We start from the raw sequence: 24,003 nt of genomic DNA on the forward strand, positions 1-24,003 counted from the left end.
CCATATAGAATTATCTTCTGCTGCGGTTACTATGATTAACATTTATATTGACTCATTAAACATTTAGAACTAATGCACTGTGGTATAACAAAGCAGGTCTGCCTCAAGAAAACACAAGCTAGTGCTGAAAAAACACTTGTGTATTACGTGCTTGCTTTTTTCCCCATGTATTCTCAATGTATTTAACTAAATAATACCCTGCCAGGGAAGATCATCATAACTGGAGAACATCATTTCCTAAGGCTGATTACAAGTGACTGCCACTAAAATCACAAATTCATTCACTAGCTTTAATCTCTGTGATTCTGAAAACTGCAATGGATGGATGGAAACCAAAAAAATGCATGAAATGTACTAATTTCAACTCTGTAACTTCAGTAGCTCAATACCATCCATCCATCCCATTAAATTCCCTTCCCAGTGTATTCTTTTTAAAAACAAGTTAATGAATGGCTTAGGAGTAAAAGTCCTAAACAAAACTTCATTTACCCTTAAGATGTCCGTTTTCATCTGCAGTTCCATAGGTGGAGCAGAGTGCATCAGTCCCAACAAAGTGCCCATATCGTCTTCTCCACTAGGCGATAACACCAACTGCTGAATGATCATCAGTGCGTGCTGTCGGCATTGGGGATACTTCACAATGTTGTGCACACATCTCGCACCACCAAACTCCCTGAAAATACCTATGCAGATTGGGGGTGGGGATGGGAGTGGCGTAAGGATAGGAGCACAAGTAACAACAACAAAAAATACAGTCAGTAACAAATAACAACAAAGAAAACATGAAAGGCATTTAGTTTTACTTCTCTGATTGATTGACAGGGTTTTAGTCATACAGATGTTTAACAACGTTACTGCTGTTTGCCCCTCTCAGGCTAAACAAAACAGAACTGCAATGATACTCTTCTTGCAGTGTTTTTCACTAAAGGTACTTAAAACAAGGGTACAGTTACAGAATCACAGAATCATCTAGGTTGGAAGAGACCTCCAAGATCACCAAGTCCAACCTATGACCTAACACTAACAAGTCCTCCACTAAACCCTATCCCTAAGCTCTACATCTAAACGTCTTTTAAAGACCTCGAGGGATGGTGACTCAACCACTTCCCTGGGCAGCCCATTCCAAAGCCTAACAACACTTCCTGTAAAGTTCTTCCTAATATCCAACCTAAACCTCCCCTGGCACAACTTCAGCCCATTTCCCCTCGTCCTGTCACCAGGCATGTGGGAGAATAGACAACCCCTACCTTGCTACAGCCTCCTTTCAGGTACCTGTAGAGTGCAATAAGGTCACCCCTGAGCCTCCTCTTTTCCAGGCTGAACAATCCCAGCTCCCTCAGCTGCTCCTCGTAAGACTTGTTCTCCAGACCTCTCACCAGCTTTGTTGCCCTTCTCTGGACACACTCAAGCACCTCCACATCCTTCCTGTATCGAGGGGCCCAAAACTGAACGCAGTACTCAAGGTGCGGCCTCACCAGAGCCGAGCACAGGGGGACAATCACTTCCCTGGACCTGCTGGCCACACTGCTTCTTATGCAAGCCAGGATGCTGTTGGCCTTCTTGGCCACCTGAGCACACTGATGGCTCATATTCAGCCGACTATCAACCACTACTCCCAGGTCCTTCTCTGCCAGGCAACTTTCTAACCACTCATCTCCCAGCCTGTAGCGCTGCTGGGGGTTATTGTGCTCCAGGTGTGGGACCTGGCACTTTGCCTTGCTGAACTTCGTACAGTTGGCCTCAGCCCAAAACATGGAGGGGGTGAATAGCGGGTTCAGCACCCAACCAAACCCCAAGCCCACTGTGGTCCCCACTCGTCCCCATTCTAACAACCTCCTCACCAATCCTATTACTTCAACAAACATTATTTTTGTCCTAGGGGATGAAACAGCACAAAGCTCAATAAAGCCTGTTTGTGAAGCCATGCGTGCTGACCTAAAACCTCTGCCAACCTCTGGATACATTACCACCGTGCTCATGTCCCCATCATACTGCACTAACAAGAAACACAACTTTTCTGAGAAATGGTTTCTTACCTGTGTCTCCTGTACAGCTCTATCATACTCCTGAACTTGAGCAAATGATCAAAATTTGGCTTTTGAACTCTGTGGTCCTTAGAAACAACATCTGTGGTGCCATACCACACCTCTGACGCATTTCATGCACTTTTTTTCACTTCTCTGGTGGATACTTGGAGTTGAACTCAATACAGAGAATTAGCAAAGAGGAACTGATGTTTGCTTCCAACTTCCCAGGTGAGGTCAGGACAGCTGCTTAACAGCAAAAAGAGACCTGCCACTTATGAATTACAAGGCAGCTCTGGTCCTTCAAAGATGTTATCGCATATTTACATCACCTTCTCTCATTCATCTTTAGAAATTAAACAATCCTGTTTCATTGTTTTGTTTTAAACTCTCCTTATGTGGAAGCTCCCATACGTAACCTTCCCTTTGCACCACTCCATTCTGATTGTTTTCTAATTCTGCCTTTGCTGTCATGGGAAAACCACAGCTGAGCAATAAATGTGCAAGTGTATAATGGATTCACATGATTCACCTGTCATCTGTACTAATTTCTCTCTGGAACCTTCTTATTTCAGCCTAATTAGCCTGTTTCTTCAATCACCATTGAAAAGAGTTATAAACTAAATCAACAGTATTGTTTTTTTTCCTCCCCCTTGACAGGATAACTACCTCAGTGGGTAAAAGGGAAGCAGCCTATGCAATGTATGTCAGCTTCAGGAATGCTTCTGGCAGTGTTATCCACAGCATTCTTACAAACAACCCAACAAAATAGCCTAAATGCAACCATGACAGACTAAATGCATAACTAATTGAAACATCAGCTCAGAGTTATGTCTGCTTCTCCACTATGCCTTTTTGATTTGACAAAGGACAAGCCACTGGGGGATATCTCGAGTGTTGTGAAATATGCCTTTGTTGACGGATTAAAGAGCATACTTATCAAGTGTGTGGACGAAGCCAAGCTTGCAGACGTAAATGCTCAGTGGATGGAGTACCAAAGCCATCTCTAAAAGTGATCTCAAACCACAAGCTCGGCAGAAGTTGAAAACAAGTACAGCGGTGAAGTGAGTTAGACAACACTGAAGGTTTCAGAGGATTACAAACATACTACAAGACAATTAAGTCTAAATATTGCACAGGAAGAAAAATGCAAATTAATACCACAGGATATTAAGAAGGATGCATATTGCACCTGAGACATAGCAAGAGAATATAAGTCATCCAACCTACATGTGACCATTTAAAATATATTAGTGATGTGCTGCTGCCCTCCAAGAGCATCAACAATAGGACAGACGACAAAGATTTCAGCTTAACTCACAACAGAGAATGCATTGTCTGTGAGGAAGAACACTGACAAGTGATAAATCACTAGGACCACTGAGGTAGGAACACTGTATCAAAACCTCCTGGGTAGGTTTTTCAATAGCTACTCCAAAGATCTGCTCAGAATGACCTACATGTAGATGGTCAGCCTCTGCATTGAGCTAGACTATATGACTTCATGCCCTTCCAAAAGCAATGTTGCTCATTTTGTTAAACTTGGATAACTCATTCAAAATATACCCAGACAGGATTTTCACTCCTCCAGAGTATATTAACATGCAGTTACTGGTCTACTCTGAATTTCAACCACTAACCATATCAGACACGTTGGCACTCAGTTCCTGGACTGCAGCAGACAGAGAAAATGTTTTTCACTTGCTTACACTGGTAACAGTCACTCTCGTCCTACCCTAGAAAGATTTCAACTCCTCTAAAGGATTTGAATAATGACACAGAATTAAGGTATGCAAGTGCTTTTACCCATAAAACAAACAAACAAAAAAACATTATCTGCTGGAATTGCATTAGTCAAAAGCTAGGAGGAGTTTTTCAGTGCACATGTACTCTCCCACAAAACAGGAAAATTATAAATAAAGATGGGAGGAGAAAAACTGTTCAAAGTTTTTTTCACAAAAAAAAAAAAAAAAAAACTTTCAAAAAAACCTTTTTTTTCCTGTAGGTCACAAATAACAGCTGCTCTATTCTGATACAAGCTCTAGATTAGCTTGCCAGTGATATAAACCAATCGTGGATGGTTTCCTCAGTAAGGTCATTGCAACTTTTAGCATGCTATTTTGTACAGGAACACATTTTTACTCTTAACTTGCTTTCTTGTTTCATTGCTGGAAAAAGACCATAGGCTTCAGATGAACACAAGTACCTTTCCACACTTCCCTAAAAAAGGAGAGGAAGAGATGAAGCCAATTCTCCCTTGCTTTTCTTAAAACACAAGACTTTTCCCTAGCACTTCCTTTGTAATCTGAAGCAAAGCCCTCAGTGGTCTAGTAGAGCTGCAGAATACTTCAGCAACCTTAGACTTAGCAAGAGGCTCATTTTCTTGATGGTTCTTGAAAGTACCTTAAATCAAATCTGGTCTGTGGATTACAGGTACAGATCGATCCCTTCACATAAGCTCTGATGCACTTGAGAACATCTCCCTGCTCAAACACTCCCTTGAGTTAAGAAAGAGCAAGCCAATGGGATTTTTATTTTCTATTATATTTTTTTTTAGCAAGCCACTATGCTTTTAATAACTATCTTGTTGGATTTAAGAAACAAAGCATAGCAGACACAAAGCACATGACTTGCCAACGGCAGGAGGACAAAACTCTTTCAGAAGGCTCAGGGTAGCAGAGACAATCTCTTAAAATGTATAAGACGCCAACTAAGACTGGACCCAATGGTTGGACTGACTCCTGCTGATTCCCTGCTACTTTTTTCATTTGTATTCCATTTTAAAGCAATACCTTATTGTAAATATTACTTTACCTTAAGAAATATTCATTCACCCATCAGTTCTCTATTATGACCAACTGGACTGCTTTCACAGCTGTGGTCATTCAGAAAAATCACACACAAGTATAAATGAACTCATCTATATAAGGAAGAACACTGTGGGAGAAAAGTTTACAAATACGAGCAAAACCTCATTTGTTACAGAACTTTGTTCAGCAAAGTAGTCCTACTTGTCTAGCAGCTATTGAACACTGGGCCTCTATTTAAAGAAAATATTTTCCCCAAGCAAAAGCAATAAGAAAAAAATTAAAAGCTTTCTGCCATTAGACCAGGAGCTATTGTTAAACAGTTGTCAGCTGGACAGTTTTCATGATTTTCTTAAACACTTGTCATGGATTCTCATCTCTCCTACTTGAATGAAAACAAACAAACCCAAGAGAGGTAGTAAACAAACAAAACCAAGAGGTAGGAAACAGCAGCCAGAACTGAGAAAAAGAAAAAATAAACGGATGAAAGAAGGATGTCTCATGGCCTTTAAGGCCAGAAACTGTCTGGGTCCTTAGGATGGTGTCCCTTTCCTACCCCTTCTCCTTTTCTTCTTCCTCTAATACAACAGAGTAAAAGGTTTTAAGAACACCTATCACCTTATTTATTTATTTATTTTAAGAGACAGCTTGTACTAATATGAGATAGCCACATTGTCTATGTCAATGTTACCATGCATTGGATAATTAAATAAGGCATAAACTAATATAAATCTACCTCATTTAGAGAAGGACGCTTGCAAGTGAGCCCTGTTTATATATAATGACTTTTGGAGTGAATATACCTCTAAAAAAGGAAAAGCCATCTTCCATTAACAATGGCACACATTTTTAATCAGTCCACATAACACTGTCAACAGCAAATTACATGCCTAATTAAGTGCTTAAACTTTTCAAAATACAAACTGTGTTACAAGTCCTACCACAAATTATTATAGTATTGTCTGGGGAGAAATGGGGGGGCGTGGTTCAAGTAAAGAATTCCCAAGAACCTTAATTAAAACAAACAAACAAACAAACAAACAAACAACAACAAAATCTGAAACACATTTATTTTATGCACTCCAGCTTATGCTACTGATTTTCTTATAGGAAGAACTTTCCAAGAGTAAAAGAATATCTCAGTGTGATTAACTGCCTGAAGATAGAAAATGAAGACTCTTGTCTGGACGCAAAGTTCTCAGTAACATTTTTATACATGATTTGCCAGTGGCATCTCCACTCACCTGCATTAGTGTTTGATCCTTGTAATAGTACCGTCAGGGTCTCCATAACCAACAAAGCCAGCTGCTTTTGGTCCTCAAATGAACGGTTTCTTGAATCCCCTAAAAATAATTTCATAAGCCAAAGACACAGTAAAAATCACTCTTTTCTAAGATGTTGCTTAATTTTTTTCCACCAATGCTTTTTCTTTGTTTCCCCAAAGAAAACACAGACTAACCAAATGTCAAAACAAGTAATATTTAGTCCACACGTGCATCCATGGGAAAGCTTAATTACAGATTGTTTGAAAATGTCCTTTATAAAAATATATAATTTTAACAGAAGCTTTTGAGCAGTGTGAGCTGAGTGGCTGACACTGCAGCTGTATGTGTAGTTTCATATCCCCAGCTGTTCTAACTTCAAGCTACAATCATTGAAAACTCAAACGATCTGTCTTGTTCTGTACTGAGTACCTGCAAGGAGAAATTCTATACACCAACACAGAACTACATCTACATAATTACTTCAAATGTGCTTATGATTTGACAGGTATAACAGATGAACCAAATTGGCACACAGTATTTTTAACACATTGTAACAGTCCAGAAAATAAAAAATGAATAAATGACTAATAAGCAGCAAACAACAACACAAGGGCAATGTCCACCCCAGGTAGCACCTTAACCAGATGACATCTTGGTCCATTTATTGAGAAGCACTTGAGAAACTGTGTGTTTTCCAACAGAGGTGCTGGCAGTACAGCTTTCTACCTCTAATTAACAGCTACAAATCATCAGCAAAGCTTCATACAATAAACTCAGGAGTAACAGCCAAAAACTGCAATTAAAAAAATGTCACTGACACACGTTAACTCTATTCCTGTTTGAGTAAAGAATATAAAAAAAGCATACCTACATACATATGGCTTGCACTTGGCAGCGCTTGCTTTGCAGACTAAACAACTACATGGCTTATCTCAGATGTAAAATTCTGGACATGAGAATGCCAGTTTTTTTTGTTGGTGGTGGTTGGCTTTGGTGCCCTTTTTTTTTTTTTTTTTTTTTTTTTTTGTAACGCTCTTACTAAAATGTAGACCCAGAGTATAAAAAGAAGTTTTATATATTTATTTTTTTAAACTTGGAAACAAACTCCTAATAAGAGCACAGATACAAGCTTGATAGCACTTTTAGGTGCACTTCTGAAATACCTAAGTACATTTTTTTGAGAAGGACAACTTGGTGCACAGGAGCGAAGCAGGTAGTTTATGTATTGTTCCTTCATTTTTTCTTTTGATGCAAAATAAATACTAGGAAAAATACATTAAAAATCATTTAAGAATGAAATTACAAACTTCTAATGATTTTGCATTTCACACACTGTATTTCATTAAAGATTGCCTCAAGCTTCTTGCATGACATAAAGGAAGAGGGAATCCCAGTGTGTTGTCAAAATGGCACAGCAGTCCCCAGTAGAACTCTGCCCTTACGATAGGTTCAAACTTTATTGATTTTTTCTCTTAATCACTAGCCTCCACCATCCCCAAGAGAGAGACATGCAGTAGTAAATCGGAAGAGCACACTCTACCTTGATCGTTCAGAGCCTGAGTGGGATCTTTCAGAAGGGCTGCGTATTTATGAAGAAGATTTACCATCACCTCCAAAAGTCCCACCTCCCTGAAGACATCTTTAAAGATGTAGTCATGACGGGTGAATTTCAGGAGTGTCTTCATGGCTATGATGCTACAGTGATAAGAAGTGCTGGATTTTAAAAGGATGCTCACACTGATCAGTTCTTTACAGGGTATGTAGTTCAAGCTGAAGACAACAAATTCCAGCATCTCGAAGTATTTGGTCTGTACTTCTGGAAGCTTAGAAATTTTCTCTGCAAACTGAGACAATGTGTGCTGTGATTCCAAAATGAAGTAATTGGCATTGTCAGCCATGTAAATATTCGTGATGGCATCAAGAATAATTTGTGCTAGATAGCTAGTTTTTGCTTTCAAAAACACATTCTGAAGGACAGAAAACGCTTGGATATTCCTCACACTGTGACCTGAATTAGGAAACAAAGTGGGATGGGAGGAAAAAATGAAAATGAAAGTTCTGAATTGTCATAAACAATGAGCACAGTCACTAATAATGATCCATGCATTCTAATAAGCGTGATTAAGCATGTTACCTTTTTAAAAATCAAAATGGACTCTTTAAAAAAGCATTTGCACAAACAATTATATTGCAAATCCTATGATCTATTCTTTTGATATGACATCTTCATCTCTGAAACTGTTTACACATGCAGCTAAATGAATGATCAATTCTTTCAAATAGATGAGAAAGTTGACCTATTTTTAGTGTGTGCAACAGGATACAGTCCTAGAGAAAAATTAAAGCCTGCATGTCATCTACATGGTCCATAAGAAAACGCATTACAGCAATAGTCAAGCATTCTGTATTCCATAATATGGAAGGCCACTAATATGGAAGGCCACTATGACATTCACAAGTATTAGGCAGGCTAAGTCTGGAAGAACCCGCATCTGATGACCCTCGTTAAGCAGAGCAATAAGCAACAACACAGTCTTATCAGCTGGGTTCAAAGCTAAACAGCATGCAAAGCCTCTGAGCAATCCTGTTCCTTCCACTCATTGGACATCTTGTATGAGAAAAAGGAGGGGAGCTCCTTGCAGAGAAACTTCACAGGGCTTTGGAAGGCCAGCAGAGGCCTTCCTTCAAGAGAGAGCATTCTCTTGCTCAGTTCTGGATTAGAAATTTTTATGTGAATAATCATATTGGTTTCAGATGATGGTGTGAGGGTGGCCATGGCAATCAGGCCTGGGAGTAAGAAAACTTTGGCAAGGTCAAGTACTGTTAACAATTCAGAAATTAAAACAAATGGAAGAAGTTGTAAAGCACAAAGCAGCCATATTATTAGAACATAAAGACCTCACATCTTTAAAAGATGGATCAAACTAAGTACCCTTAAGATCAATAAAATCTCATTCATGTAGTCCAAGAAGGCATCACTTACAAATGTTCCCTGGATTCCCCTACTTTTTCAGTGAGCAGAGCATATATTCTACTAAAAAGATGCTGCAAAGGTAACTTTTCCAACTTTTGCATGAACAATTCAACTCATAGTAAACCAATCCCATTACACAAGAAACACCTCATGACAAACACCCTTTTAAAAGTTATTTAAAAACTTCTAACAATTAAACCTCATTTTCTATCAAGCTAAAAATCAAACAATTAGCATAAATCAAAAACCTTTCATAAAAGAATCCCAATTTGTTGCATGTGTTCTGTGGAATACTACCTTATTCCTTTTTTGTAAACTAAGTTGTCCAATTTGAAAGAAAATTCAATTATCCCAGTATCTAGCTTCACTGCTTTCCCTGCTGTATTCCTCCAGAAAGCAACAAGAAACTTCATTGAAGAGCTACATGCAAAAATTTCACTTACTGGGAGAATACCAATGTTAAATCGCAGATCACGTTCATTTGTTTCTAAAAGCAGGCATTTTGCATGCCTTCTTAGAAATGAAAGATGTCAGAAAGTAGATATAAAGCTCAACAAGTATGACAGGAACATAGGCAGTGACCAATACAACTAGGTATGTTCTAATTCAGTATAAACAGTTCTTTCAGGTCATCAAGCAGATTAATGCATTATCTTTGAATGTTACAAGGACCCCTGAAGAAACCAAATCTTCACCAGAGAAGAGTTCTAGAGTTCAAAATCTAAAAAAAATTAAATAAAATCAATTAAGAAAATGTGCTAATATGTTCTCCAAAGAAAAACAACTTGTCAATAGAATGAAAGGCAAGTAAAAGGAACTGATAAATGTCAGGACAAATAACAGCAAATGAAATAAAAAGATTTTATTTTGAAAATGCAAGAGATGGTGATTATCTCATGCTACTGTATCAGAAAGCTGATTAGCTTAGGCAAAAATCAGTAAGTTAGAACATGGACAAATTCAGCTCTATAACTATTATATTCTTCCTCTGTTTAGCACAAGGGGAAAACAGTTCCCGTAAACAATGAACTTTCTCAATACCAGAGAAAGGAAGTGATTGTCCAAGTAACTGTGATATCCAAAAGAAACAGTGAAAGCAAATCTATAAAGCTAACTCTATCATAAGAGCTTTACAAGTGCCTCCAGTGTTATTAAAACCCCAAAGAAGCCCGAGCAGCAAGCTCACTCCACACAGTCAGCTGCTCAATTCCAAAGTCCTTATTTACCTGCAAAATCAAACTGAATTTTAAGCGTCTAGAATCCTAAGTTGGTTTTTATAAAAACCTTTTCCTCTTCAGACTTAGTCAACCTTATCTCCTTGTCAGAATTCACCGTGGCTGCAAGTACACAACAGATTATACCACTGAATATTCACTGCTGCTCAAACAACATATTACAGCTCACAAGATACACTTGCCCGAGCTGATAAGAGATAACAGAAGGCCCATCCGCGTGAAAGAAAACAAAAACAAAACAAAAAGCACCACCACATTAGTGCATCAGCCTTCCACATCTATTTTATAAGATCAGCCTAAAACACCATAAATCAATTCACTGCATCTTTCCACACGGATACTCTTTTTAGAATGTCCACAGAAGCTATGTGCTTTGCAGTGACAGATGTTTGAATTGCCCTACAGTCCTCAAAGTTAAAATTTGTTTGCATGCTTTTGTGAGTACCAACCCCAAAGAAGAAGGACATCTAGGACAAGCATATTTGATATGCAATCTTAGTAAAATAACCTATACTCAATTACAAATGGTTTGTGTGGTATACAGCTTCTCTTATATTTTAAAAAATACATGGAGGGAGAGAATGAACACTCACCTTTGCCCACAGGCTGCGGCACTGCAAATCCAGGTAATAGGAAAGGTACTCCAGTGGTAACACCAGCTGGCTTCAATTCATTAACACCATATGTTGTTAAGGAAGTAATCAAATTAACTAAGTCCTTCAAAGCATCCTTAGATTCAGCCTCTTTTGCCTGTTCTAACCTAAAGAAAACAAATAGCTCATGTTAGCAAACGTTTATTTCCACTTGAATGACTTTAATCACAGATCTCTTCCATTTTTCTTTATTAACTTTGAGAACATGCTTTTAGTGCCCTGTAGTGGCAGTATTTTACGTGTTCTCCATTAATATTTCATACTATTAAGTCAGTCCTTAATAGGACTTAGTGTTCTGTAGACATGAACTTCATATATCTTGCTGTGAATCCCAAAATCTGCTAAAAAGAAGCATAGATATTAAAAATTACCATTACATTCCTCTTACAAACATGAAGCTTATAGGAAAATACTTAGATAGTCTGCCATTAAATAAATCTGCACTTAACCTCCTAGACTACATGTGCCACTTTCATAGTTCTTATTTCGTGTTAACAGAGTGGTATATGACTAGAAACATAAAGCCTAGAGGAGCACAACAAAACATCTTCAGAAATACAGACCTTCCTCTCTGAATGCAAGAGGATAAGAACTGTAACATCTGATCCTTGTCAGCATTCACTGCTAGTAATTCAGTCACAACAGACCCTAAAACAGGCTAGTAAAACACAAACTATCCTCCTTTTCTTGGTAGGCCAACATGTGCTCCACCCCAACCCAGAGAAACCCAGATTATTCTCTTCCATCCACATCAACTGTTCACACGTCCCTGGGCCGGGGAGGGCAGCAAGCATCAGCTGGGGCCAGTGACAGGAACAGCGCAGGCTGTTCTCCACCAACACATCCGCCTGCACAGCACAGCTGGGAACCAGCTGAACAGAATGCCCAATTTTATATACAACTGCTTCCGAGCTGGAAATTCCCCCAGAGTTAAAACACATTTAATTGTATACTAGCTCTTAGTCTCTACAGATCTCAGGAGACAGCCAGGGACCACAACCTCCTATTCGCTCACACAATGCAAGATGTATTTTTCTTCCTTGATCAATGACAGTGAGGGCCTTTCGAAGCAACTCATTCTGCATCCTGCGCCTTCCCCACAGTGAGACGTATGGTTGAACCTTACAGAAGCACTTGGCTCATCTATTTCCATTCCATGAATCCTCTGTACACCCTGCACTTTCACATCATTGAGTTGAAAACATATGCTCTCTCCTTTGTTCCTTACAGGCCTCCGGCAGATTCTTATTAAGTCACCATCTTCACAAGTTATTCTGTATTACCAGCTCCCAAGCCTTTCTTCATTGTGGCTGGACTCACATCTTGCAAACATACTGCATACCTGAAGAAGTCTCTGTCATTAGTTCTGAGCCACAACACATCCAGGGAGAATGCAACACTATTGGTGACAACTGAACAATGCCCACACTTCTCTGAGATGATTGCTTTTTTGAAACAACACTATAGTGAATTTCATGTTCAAATCACAACTTAAAAAACAGCATGTGTGTTTTGAATCATCTTCCATCTCCTCTACAATATACAGATTGCTAAGAAATACAGCACACATTGCTGTGCCTCATTCACCTTCTCCCAAGTGTTCTTCTGAGGTTCTTAGCAATCAGCTCTCAAACAAATGAAGATAAGGCATTTCTGTGCTTTAACCCTGTAATGACGTCAAATGACGAACCAACGTGCTGTGTGATTGTGCTCTCCTTTTTCAGAGACACACATCACTACTCTTCTCATACCACAGTCAGGGAACCCCCATTCTTTGGCTGAAAGGGTGAGCAAGCTCACAAGAAAGTCTTTTTAAAACACATGATGTACAGAGGATCACTGCTATGCTTGAAAATGAAATCGCTAATGACAGCATGTTCCCCAGATTCTACCTAACCTCTTGCTGTCAGTTTCTGGAAGACAACCAAGTTTATGATATGTACTGATGTGTTCCAAGTAATATAATTCATACTCAAAATAACCATTTATACTAGAAGAAAAATAACATAGGTATTGTAGCAATTTTGGCACAGAAGGTAAGTTATGAATCATTTTAACTGTTATTGAGAATTTCACATGCCATGTCTATGTCTGGTAACCATTAAAAAAAACACAACAGAAACATCTCAAAGAAGATTAAGTTCAAATATTTGGGTACCAAAAGATAGCAACCTAGCATCCAAAATTAATGGCCAGAAAACCGGTTAGCAATGGGAGCTCATCTCAGTTATGGCTATTACAGCACTGCATCTCATCATCTTTGAACCCAGTACATGATAAGGCACACACTCATCTTTCATTTCAAAGCTGGTGTCTGTGTATTGCATTTGAAAAACACACATGCATATATCAACAGCAATGCATGCATCTTCAGAACTTCAGAAAAAAAATCAGGACCTGTCTTAGATTTTGCACAAGTAATGCAGCAAACATACTAATTTTCTCACTGTGAAAGAATAAGTGACATGTCCTTCATGAAAAAAATAAAATCATGGGTTGTACTTCAACATTTACTTTTGTCAGGCATCACTATTTTCTGTCATGTATTAGCAGGTCAGCAGTCCCTTTCATAAAAAAAAAAAAAAATCAAGTTAAAAAAATGCATATACGCACTGATGCCCGAGTAACGTGGGAGTTCTCTCCAGAACTCTGTGATGGACGAAATAGTCTCTTCTGCTTATGTACAAAATGGTCTCTTCAACACCAAGTAGAATGGACGAATGACATTTATGATTTTTCAGTACTTTCAATTTGTTTAAACAAAAAGGAAACAAAACCAAACCCATCAGCTGCTGTCAAAAAATATTTTTGTGAATTCTTAAAAAAAAAAAAAAATAGTATCAGTTGTTTTAAACACCTGCCTTCCTACAACATACAAAAAGATTTAGTAATAAACCAGTACCAATGAATAAGAAGCTAAACAATGTAGTTTCATAACAGGAGGGAAGCACATCATTTCATATTTTGGTCCTAATGTCTTCCTTGCATAGCACTCTACAATCATTTATTCAGTCAAATCTATTGACCCATTCTTTAATAGGAACTCTTTTTGGAAAAAGCTCAATCATCTGTCCACATCCCTTCAAATACTTTTGCATACCTGAGGAGGAGATCACCGAGGAAGTTGTATCCTTGCCATATCCTAAAATCATCCAATAGCGTTTGCGACACATCACTGGAATCTTTGAGAAAACAGGAAAGCCCAGCAAACATCTCAACTATTTCAAGGGGAGAAAGGTCATCAGACTGCTGCATATTCTGAACACACGTGGACAAACATTCTTTTTCTGAAAAGAAATGTGATTGAGAAATTTAGGATTTTACTGACATTAATGATTCTTTTTCTCCATTAGATAATCTTTACCTCTGGTAAGGAGACTGAGAAGGCAAATATTTTTTTTTTTTTTTTTTTTTTTTAATCTGTAAAGTTAAATCAGGAAAATCAGCAGAATAAAAAGACAAATATGAACTGCTATACTAACTCTAAAGCATCCTATTCCATACTAAAAAACAAAGCTATAGAAAGCACTGAATTATACTGTGTTACTGGTATTAGGTAAAACTTGACAGAGAAGACTTGACATGATGATTTCATATTGCTGCTCTTGTTAGCAATTCCTTGGCTGGCGTACTTGCTTGCTGAGGAAAAGGAGACAGCTTGTCTCATCTGCATCTCTCCCACGGTCCACTGATACATTCCAAGAAACTTTCCCAAATCTAAACTCAGATTTCAGGATGCAACCCTGTTTCAAAGACACTCCCTTAAATGACCTCCTATAAATTTCCAACATCTGCCAGAGAAGTGCTAATATCTCCAGCTAGGCCAATTACAAAAGGTCCCAGAAGATCAGGTCAAAACATGAGATAATGAAAGGGTATTCCTTTGAATGGGATAAAAAGCCTTATTTTTTTTCTTGAGTATAAAACAAACCTTCCTGCACATGTTATCATCTCTTCAGTCAGGTTCATTTTTATCAAGAAGTGAGGGGTCATGCTGAGTGGTTTTTAAGATTTTCACTTATTTAAATTATAAAGAATTTAGAGAATCTTTTGATATGCCACCCCACGTCTTTGTGGACCAAAGCAATACGAAGCGACAGTTGTCATACATCAAATGACAGAGTCAGGATTGGGTTATTTTATTTGTTGCACTTTATAACCTTCTCAAATGTACCTTCATTATAAAGTCATCAGAAGGCTGCTACAGAAATATGTAAAATAACCATCACCTTTAAAATCCAATTTGAAAGTATTTAACTGATGCCTATTTTGTGCTTCTAAGAGATGCTGTACATTCACTTCTTTCTTACTGAGAAAGATGCTGCTAGGGCAAGAAAATCCAGACTAAAATTTTCTGCCAAGTATGTGGAGGCAGGGTGCCATATTTCATAAACTGACAAAAAGGTTTTGCAGAAATTTGTAAAAACTTGCTTTCCAGGGTATGGGGAAATAGTGGGTTTTGTGTTTGTTTGTTTGGTTGGTCACCAATAATGTTAATTATTGGTGACAATAAAATTTGTAATAAGGCTGTTAGCTCATTTAAATAAGCATTCCATTTTAAAAAGGACTTATGCATTTAGATGGTGCTACAGTCTGAAAGCCCTAAATACATCAGAAATGTATTATACCAAATTTCATGTCAAATTCTAAATGCCTAAACATACACACAGCTTTAAATAGCTGCAACACCAGTATTTTCAATAACATATTTATTCACAAAACTCTTGCCATGGATACCAGCCTCTCTGACAACAGTTGTCATCTTGCTTTGTTTTCACAAATCCTTTACCACTAACCCGCATGGCAGTAGCCCTTCCTATGCAAATGATGAACAAATCTTTGTAAAGATATATCGTAAGTAAAGCATTCCTGAAGTTATTTTCCAAAACCTCTCACCACCTTCAGTTTCCATGCCCCAAACAGATTTGTCTCAATAGTGAACCCAAATGAGTCTGGCTGCTTCAGTCCGTTGCTGGCTGTCACACTGGTGGCACCAGTACAGCCTCTCCTGGGCAAAGGACTGGGGCACTGCCGATCCAAAGCAGAAGGCTCTAGGGACAACAGCCTTGGGTTGGGAACCTTACAGGGAAGCTGGGCTGGACCATGGGGCAGGGCACAGGCAGGCTGTTCCAATATGCCATCAGTAAGCACATGGGGGCTCATGCTTGGGTGCCTCTGTGCCCACACACCAAGCTCCCTTGAGCATCTCCTACTACCTGCATTACCCAGGTTTTGCTCTTGTTGAATACGTTGACTGTGTATCCATCTGACCTGGTCTCTTCCTGGAGAAGCGAATGTCTGTGAGAAAGAACATTATCTCTGCAATCTTCCAGACTAGCTCTCCCTGGTTAGCATCACACATCACTATTTACTACAGGGCTACTGCAGAAGCCTACTACGTGGGCTACTGGATAGTTCAAAACACATCAGAAGAACGCATGGAGCTGGTTCCTGTTCCTGTGGCTTCCTCATATGTCCCGACACTTGAATTGCCAGCCAGAGCGTTACATAAACAAGCAGCCATACATGAGGCACTAGCTTACCTTGCCACTGCAAGGGACTGCTGCTGCTAATCCAAACAAGACAGGAAAAAAACATCATCCCCTTAAGGATTTACTGCTAGCAGCAAAAATGACAGACCTACCCATCTGCCCAATGACTGCTTTTCAATGCGAATATTTACTGAAGATGCCCAAACAATAACAAGAATTAGACAGAAAGCATATCCTTTTTGTCATCATAAGCTCTAGAGCAAAATATTAGGGGAAGCACTGTTGTTCAGTGTTAAATTGACATGTGGATGAAGCAGACTCAACTGCAAACACAAGTGCTCTGAAATCTTACATGCATGTAAACACTTGCATCGCTAAACAAAGAGCCTGTAAGTTTTCCTTGATCTGTTATTTTCATGCCTATTTCATAACTACAAGAATAATCAAAGAAAAAAAAATAATAATAATGGATAAAGAAACTTACCATGAATGTATTTCACTACATTGACACTAAGGCCATGACGTGATATGGTCATCAGTACTTCCCCTGCACTCTTCCTCCAAGGCAGATTATAGGGAGGGCACCATGAAGTTATTGCACTGAATAAAAGCTGCAGATCATCCTTTTGAGCCAGTTCTTCCGCAGGGGACACATAACTGCACAGTTTTACTAAGATCTGAAACAGGAAGTCATTAAACATCCAATATTAATATCCTGCTATTCATATTGGTGTCTCTGACTAGACTTAGCAAAACCCAAAACTTTCTCCCATTTGGCATGCATGTTAAGAGCAGCAATGTATATCCCTCTGTATATTGTTTCTCAACTTTAAATTGCATACAAGCTTATTGAACAAATGGCTATTTCAGGTCTTGATTCAGTTAAAAATGACTAGAAAAGCATTAGCAGAAGAGTTCAAATAGATCTCTCAGGCTGACATGGCATGCTTGTTTGGGTACCAGGATATTCCTTTCTTCCAGAACCTTATTTTTCGCTGATTCAGAGGTTTAAATTCTGCAGCAGGGCAATGGCTATGAGAAGAACACTGTTATACTCCTTCCTCCTGCAGGTAAGCTAATCGAGGAGTTATTGGCAGATAAACATCCATACCTTCTTGGCTAAATGAAAACAGCCAAAAAAGCATAGCAGGAAATGCTACAGCAGTGCTATAGGACTACCTGAATGTCTGTCACCTGAACTGCCAAGTTACCTTAATTAGGAAAAAATGCAGTTATGCAGCCAAAGCTGCTACACTGTGCTCCCTGCTGTGTGTGTTCTGAAGACACTTGATGTCATAGAATCATTAAGGTTGGAAGAGACCTTAAATATCACCTGGCCCAACCAGCACAAAAGTCCATTTTCTATCTCCTGTGGGAAGCTGAGGCTTCCTCCCAGAAAACCATAAGAATATTTTGTAAAGTTGCCTGCATCTAGAGGACATTTAGAAGTTAAAGTAAAAGCAGAGCCTGGGAGCTATGTGAAACCTCACCTGTTCCAGCTAAATCATTTGAGAGCACCACCTGATGGCCCTCAATGAGGGACAAAAAAGAGCAAAGAAACTGCATATCGTAGGAAACTGTAACTGGTAACTTTCATCAGATGTCTGCTACACAGACACTTCCAGTTTGCACTTGGAAACTGGCAGCATGACCATCAACCCCTTTCTAACAGTAACTCTTGGCTCCTTCTAACAGTTTAATCACAAGAACATATAGAAATTCCTTCCCAAGAACTCCACTGGAAGCTTCAGAAAGCAGGAGTCTTTGGTCTCCCTGGCAAACTGGGGGGAAAACATCTGGAAAAAAGTCTGAGGGATAACTCCAAGGGGAAATGCAAGCTAAGATGATTCATTCCCATATTTAAAGTACTCATTTCAAAATGTAAGGTATACTCCGTAATTAAAAGGAAATAATTACACATTACAATAACTCACAGATTATTAACAGTACTCATCATTTTTACTATTTCTATTTCTATCAATAATGGCCAAAGACACCAAACACTAACACCAGTTAGATTAAAGCAGAGTAACAGCCAATGTGTTGCTCATCTTAAGCAGCTGCATGGAAGAGTTCTATTCATTTTTGTGGAGGAGATTCTTGCTGAGGACAAAAAAATCCCAGGAGAAATGGAAATTCAACTTCAACTGTGCTCATAAGAAAATCCATCTTACTCTAAGATAGCAGTTTGTGAAGAATCAAGGAAGAGTGATTTCTGGAGATTCCTCAACTTGAAGCACCTCCACTCTTTTTGCAAGTTTTATATCCTATTTTACCTTGCTTACCTGTACAAAGACTTTCTGTAGTAGTGCTCGGCGTTCTGCAAGAGGTAGCTCATTCTGTGCTCCTCCAACTACCTCAGGCACATGTGGAAGGTCAAAAAATAGATACAGACATTTAACGAGTGTGGAAGGCACAGACATTGTAGTCATGCAGTCCACAGTTTTCTGGGGAGAAAGAAAATAACACAGCAAAAAACACGTTCAGTATATTACTACATTTAAAAAGTCACACTCCTGTAATTAAGTTGACTCAAATGCTGGCATTTTCTTTTAATACCTTTCCAAGCTGTCCACATGGCAATACAGATTCACCATCTATTCCTGAACGCTTACCTAAATAGTGATCTTAAAATAGCATCATCATTTATTTATGTTACAATGGCATCTAGCAGCCACAGTTAGGAGCAGTCACTGCACATGACAGAAATAAAAACTGACAGTCCTTGTCAATAGAAACTTACAAGTTAATTACAAAACCTTCAGCCAAGCCCTCATTAACCATCTATTCTTTGCAACAGTAGAAATGGGAGTGGGAGGACAGTCAATTCATACACTCGCATGGTAAGAAGATACAAGTAGGCATAAGGAGCATCGCAGAAGAAAATATGTAAGCATCAGTGGGAAGAAAAGACAAATTGGAGTGGAGGCTGGTGACATACTAAATGCATATAAAATGACGTGCTGAATTATAATGGCAGATTAGAGCAGAAAGAATAAACCACACAGCTGTCCAGTACATCGCCACAGATCGGCTCTCCAGTGCCAGCAGGGGCAAACCAAAACCAGAGACAGTAAATGTTCATAATATCACCTGCTTGTCACTACCATTGTCTTCGTTTTCCAGCAATGCCTCCTACATATATGGGGAGCCCAAGTATTGAGACTGGGTGATTTACGAGCTGCGTGTGACACTTACCTCAGAGGCTAAGCAGCAGCATGCACAAGAAGCCTTTGGGGAACAGTAACAATTGCCTGTGTAGTTCAAAAGAACATTCTAAATTCACGTTCCAAAATAATTATTTTTAGGCAACTGAAACCACAAGGAGCTAAAGCAGAAGTTCGGTGGCAGTGTAACAGAACAGGGCCTTAGTGCAGAAAGCAGAAGATAGATAGAACATATTTTAGTGTGTGTTCTCAGAGTTCGTGACTGTGGTTCTTCCATCTTCAACCCCACAACTTTTTTTAAGCCTTGTTGTTTAAGACTAACCTGTCCTGATGAAGCTAATAAATTAATTGTGGTGAGTAGCATCCAACCTCTACTTGCTTCTTCACTTTGATTGACCTCCAGAAACTGGACAATGGCACGACTTGCAGCCTCTGTAGTGGGCAAGAAGAAATAGAAGTTCAATTTCAACATCTGCAGTATGCAAAACATCTTGTGAACAGTCTCTATACTAAACAAGAAATCATCTCTGCAGCACTGCTTGGAGAAGAGAAAAATAAATAAATAAAAAATAAAAGGACTAGGTTCAGGCCTAAAGTCTCCTGACAAACATTGCATTCTTCCACACGTACTTGGCTTTGACAGTTACAAGGCTGCAAAAAGTGCATTTTTTGGTATCATCTTGTAAGCAACTAGACAGGTTGTGCAACAGCATGCAGCAACTTTTCTTAAGTATTTTGGCTTAAGTATTTCTTAAGTATTTTGGCTTAATACAACACAATGTATTCTATTCCAAGTGTCTTAAGTCAGCACCACTTTGGGGGTTTGGTGAGAAAATCTTATATTCAATTTCTGGAAAGAAAAACTGCACTGAAACAACAGTATGGAGGATAATAGGAAAGGATTGAAGGGAAGATGCAGAATAACAAAAGGAATAAAAAACAGGAACAAAAATGAAAAATAAGACTAAGACCAACAATGACCACATCCCCATCTTTTTTTTTTTTTTAAATAATATTGCTTAGAAGAGTGATGACAATGGAATTACAAAAGAAGAAATAAATCTGCAGTTGAAGAACCACCCATTTTTCATCTTGTTTTGTCTGCTGCAGATTTTCTACGATAGACCTGTGCATGAGTTTCTTCTAATGTAGATACATTTTGTATGGCAAAGTACTCATCAAACTTTGAACATGGACTACACTTCAGAGATAATTTTCTGGAGAATTGCATTTGCAAGCTTATGAACTAGCTGGTCCTAAAAGGCTTCTAGAATTGTTGGATTTACATTTGTAACTTAAGTGTTACACAAAAGAGGCTAATACCTTTCAGGACCAAAGCCATCAGCCACTACATCCATCAGTGAATCAATGCAATGAAAACCAATGTGTGAAGAAACCCTTGTATTAACAGAAGCACTTGTATGAATCACGAGGACCAAACACCAGAAAGACAAGGACAAGCAGGAGCTTGCTCAGCAGAGGGCCACCAAGATGGAGCACAGGCCCTGTGAGGAGAGGCTGAGAAACTGAGGCTAGTTCAGCAGGAAAAGGGACAGCCCCAGCATCACCCTAAGGCAGCTATGGAAAACCTGCAACTAGGCCCTTCACAGTAGTAGACACATGGCTTCAGCCAAAATGGGAGAGGCTCAGGCTGCCTTACAGAGCCTTTTCCCTGCTGCATACAGCCTGGCACTGTAACGGAGCCCCACAAGGCTGTGCTGTCTCTGTCCTTGGTGGTTTTCAAGGCCTGACCATATGGAGGCCTGCACAGCCCAACCCCTTCTAACAAGCTGGCCTGGCTGCGAGCAGCAGGGGTATTCAGAGACCCCTGAGGTTCTTTCCAACCCTTGGTCCTCTGTGATTTCCTCTTTTACAGCAGAAAGTCTAATTGATGTCTCATTCAGAAGGATTTAACGTCAACTGTACTGGCATCGGTTTCCTTTCCTTTTGGTGCAAATAACATGTATTTTTCCCTAAAATCTGGAAAAAAAAACACTTGTATAATCATGTTCCTAGAAGGATACAAAGTGAAAGAGTGATTGAAGGCAAAAATGAACACTTGATTCATGTTTGTAATGGCTATTTTCCAAGTTTGTTTTGCAGCCTTACTGGCTTACTTTTTTTTTTTTTTTTTTTTTTTTTTTTTTGTACAAACCACTGGGTTTTCTAAGTCCGGTATAAAGTAAGAGGAGGCACCTAGTAAATCCCCTGCATGGGACTGACCAAAATAAAACCAGCCTAGACTTTGCTCCATCTTGCTATTTCAGCCTTCAGAACTGTATCGCAGAAATGCGGACACACCAGCTGCCTAACATGCCAACCTGCAGTACTGCCTGGGGAAGCAGTTTGTTTTCTAAAACAGTCAGTCCACAAAATTGGCTGGATAGTTGGGTACAAACAGACAAACTTAGAAAGCGCACTGGAGGTGCCACAGCTATATTTCCCACATCTAAGGTTTACCTAAGATGCCAGAATTAATGAAAAAAGCCACTTTCCAAAATACTCAAGGTCAACTGTGCCCAAAGCACATGCTGCTTCTGCAATGTCAGTGCCCCACCAGATCTGACCAGGAACAATGTGAGAGACCCATTCCTTTTCTACCTGTTCTCTTTTGACCTGAATACTCATAGAGCTAGGCCAACAGACTCTGCTTAGAGACTGATATAACACAAACAGGGTACAGCCTCTTAAGGGCACGGTTTTCACAAACCACCATGGCTTGTGGGATCTTTTGGTATCTTTTAAAGTGAGACTGAGAGGTTAAGTGCATGCTCTGAAAGAGTTGTCATGCTGCTGGTATCCTCAATGGCATGGCAGTCAAACACTATAAATAGGCACTTCAAAAATGTCGGTCTTAATTAAGCACTACCTAAAACACAGACGGCATTTTGAGTGCAGGAAGGAATTCTCTTGTCATCTGCTCTGAGCAAATTTGATAGCACTACCATTTAGGATTCATTTTTGTTGTAAGCACTAGCCTTATTCCATTTTTTGGAATTTTTCCTTGTTTTCAAGTGCTCAAGAAATCCTTTCGATATAACATCCTCTGTGACTGGCCCAGATGCCCTTTGTAGAACACAACAGCAGAAGAAACTTCATACAGAAGAGGTAGCAGAGATGCTTTGTGCCCTGGACTTCAGAAAAGCAGCAAATGGAAAGCTACAGGATATAACCTATTCAGGTCATTAGCATAAAGCACCACTGCGTTACAGGCAACGTTACTGTCTATAAAAATAGCAGTAAGGACAAACTCAACATTTAGTTAGGTATTCTACTACAGTAGACAGAATTGTATCGTACTTCTATGTAGCGTATTGTTACCTTAAGTAGGATATTATGGGCAAAAGCCCAGGTAAGACTGCTGGGAAAGATATCCATGTATACACCAAAAAGCATGTGTGCATGTGAGGGCAGGGGGCATTTTGTGGACCCCTTCTCTACACAAGCCTCCAAGAAATCGCAACTACCGTGAATGAAGAATACCTGGAAACACAGACAGATTCGTGGAGTTAGAGGAAATTGTTTTAATTGCCATGCTAGTAAAAGAAATACCTACCAAAACCAAAACTGAAAGATGCTTTTGTTCAATCAGGAGCAGTGCTGTCATCACAAACAGCAGATATGAAGGGGCTGATGCCTTTGCCATGTTACGGAACAGGAGGACTGCTGAGCAAAAGATAAACAACTCAACTGTGCCAGCATTTAGCCTCACTAAACCAGCTGATAAAAGAACAAGCTTTCTAGGATGTCTTAGAAAGGCACCGTATGGCACTACGCTTGCCTCACATAAGATCTGATAAAAAGCATCAAAGATTAATTCCAGGTTAATAGAAAGTAACAAGATTCAGAAGCCATTGGTCAAAAATCACTCTTCAATGCTAACTGATCAGACTCTGCTTCCCCTTTGGAGCCACATCACTAAATTCAAAATAGAATAGCTGTGTGAAGATAAGTCACCTACAGGGCAAGGGAAAAGAAATTACAGTGAAGAAAATACACATGGCCACTACAGGCTAGATCACTTCTAACCTCGTCTCCTCTCCATACACAGTTACCTAACACATCACAAAGTCACAAAGCAGCCCCCAGCTCCACTGTTCTTCAGTGGTAAACATCCCCAACTCTTCAAAGAGAAGCAGACACTACAAATAATGCTATCAGGAAAACTTCAGACTCCAATGTGGGAGGAGCAAGAAAGGCCAATTGTACAAGATGAGCTTTCTTAAACTACCATATTTATCTTCTACCAAATGCAAGATGCACTTGACCAACACAACACACAAAGAAATAAATCTTCTAACGTTTGCCAAATTAAAATAAACGTGAAAATAGCTCTGCTGATAGGGATAAACTTTCACTGCAATAAAAATACAAAATAAAAGCATA

At 39.2% G+C, this 24,003-nt stretch overlaps 1 protein-coding gene across 6 annotated transcripts in view; it reads right to left on the bottom strand.

The window, feature by feature from the left end:
- WDFY3 (WD repeat and FYVE domain containing 3) overlaps positions 1–24,003 on the bottom strand; it is a 134,803-nt gene that overhangs the window by 84,910 nt on the left and 25,890 nt on the right. For all 6 annotated transcript variants that reach the window (XM_035326042.1, XM_035326039.1, XM_035326041.1 and 3 more), the window contains exons 4-11: positions 19,940–20,049; positions 18,736–18,897; positions 16,935–17,127; positions 14,059–14,245; positions 10,899–11,065; positions 7,637–8,104; positions 6,076–6,174; positions 490–683 (exon numbers count right to left, since the gene is read on the bottom strand). In XM_035326042.1, coding sequence (XP_035181933.1) covers positions 490–683; positions 6,076–6,174; positions 7,637–8,104; positions 10,899–11,065; positions 14,059–14,245; positions 16,935–17,127; positions 18,736–18,897; positions 19,940–20,049 — 1,580 coding nt within the window. The remainder of the gene's footprint in view (positions 1–489; positions 684–6,075; positions 6,175–7,636; positions 8,105–10,898; positions 11,066–14,058; positions 14,246–16,934; positions 17,128–18,735; positions 18,898–19,939; positions 20,050–24,003) is intronic.

Source organism: Oxyura jamaicensis, chromosome 4 (genome assembly GCF_011077185.1).
Source record: "Oxyura jamaicensis isolate SHBP4307 breed ruddy duck chromosome 4, BPBGC_Ojam_1.0, whole genome shotgun sequence".
Classification (NCBI taxonomy): domain Eukaryota; kingdom Metazoa; phylum Chordata; class Aves; order Anseriformes; family Anatidae; genus Oxyura; species Oxyura jamaicensis.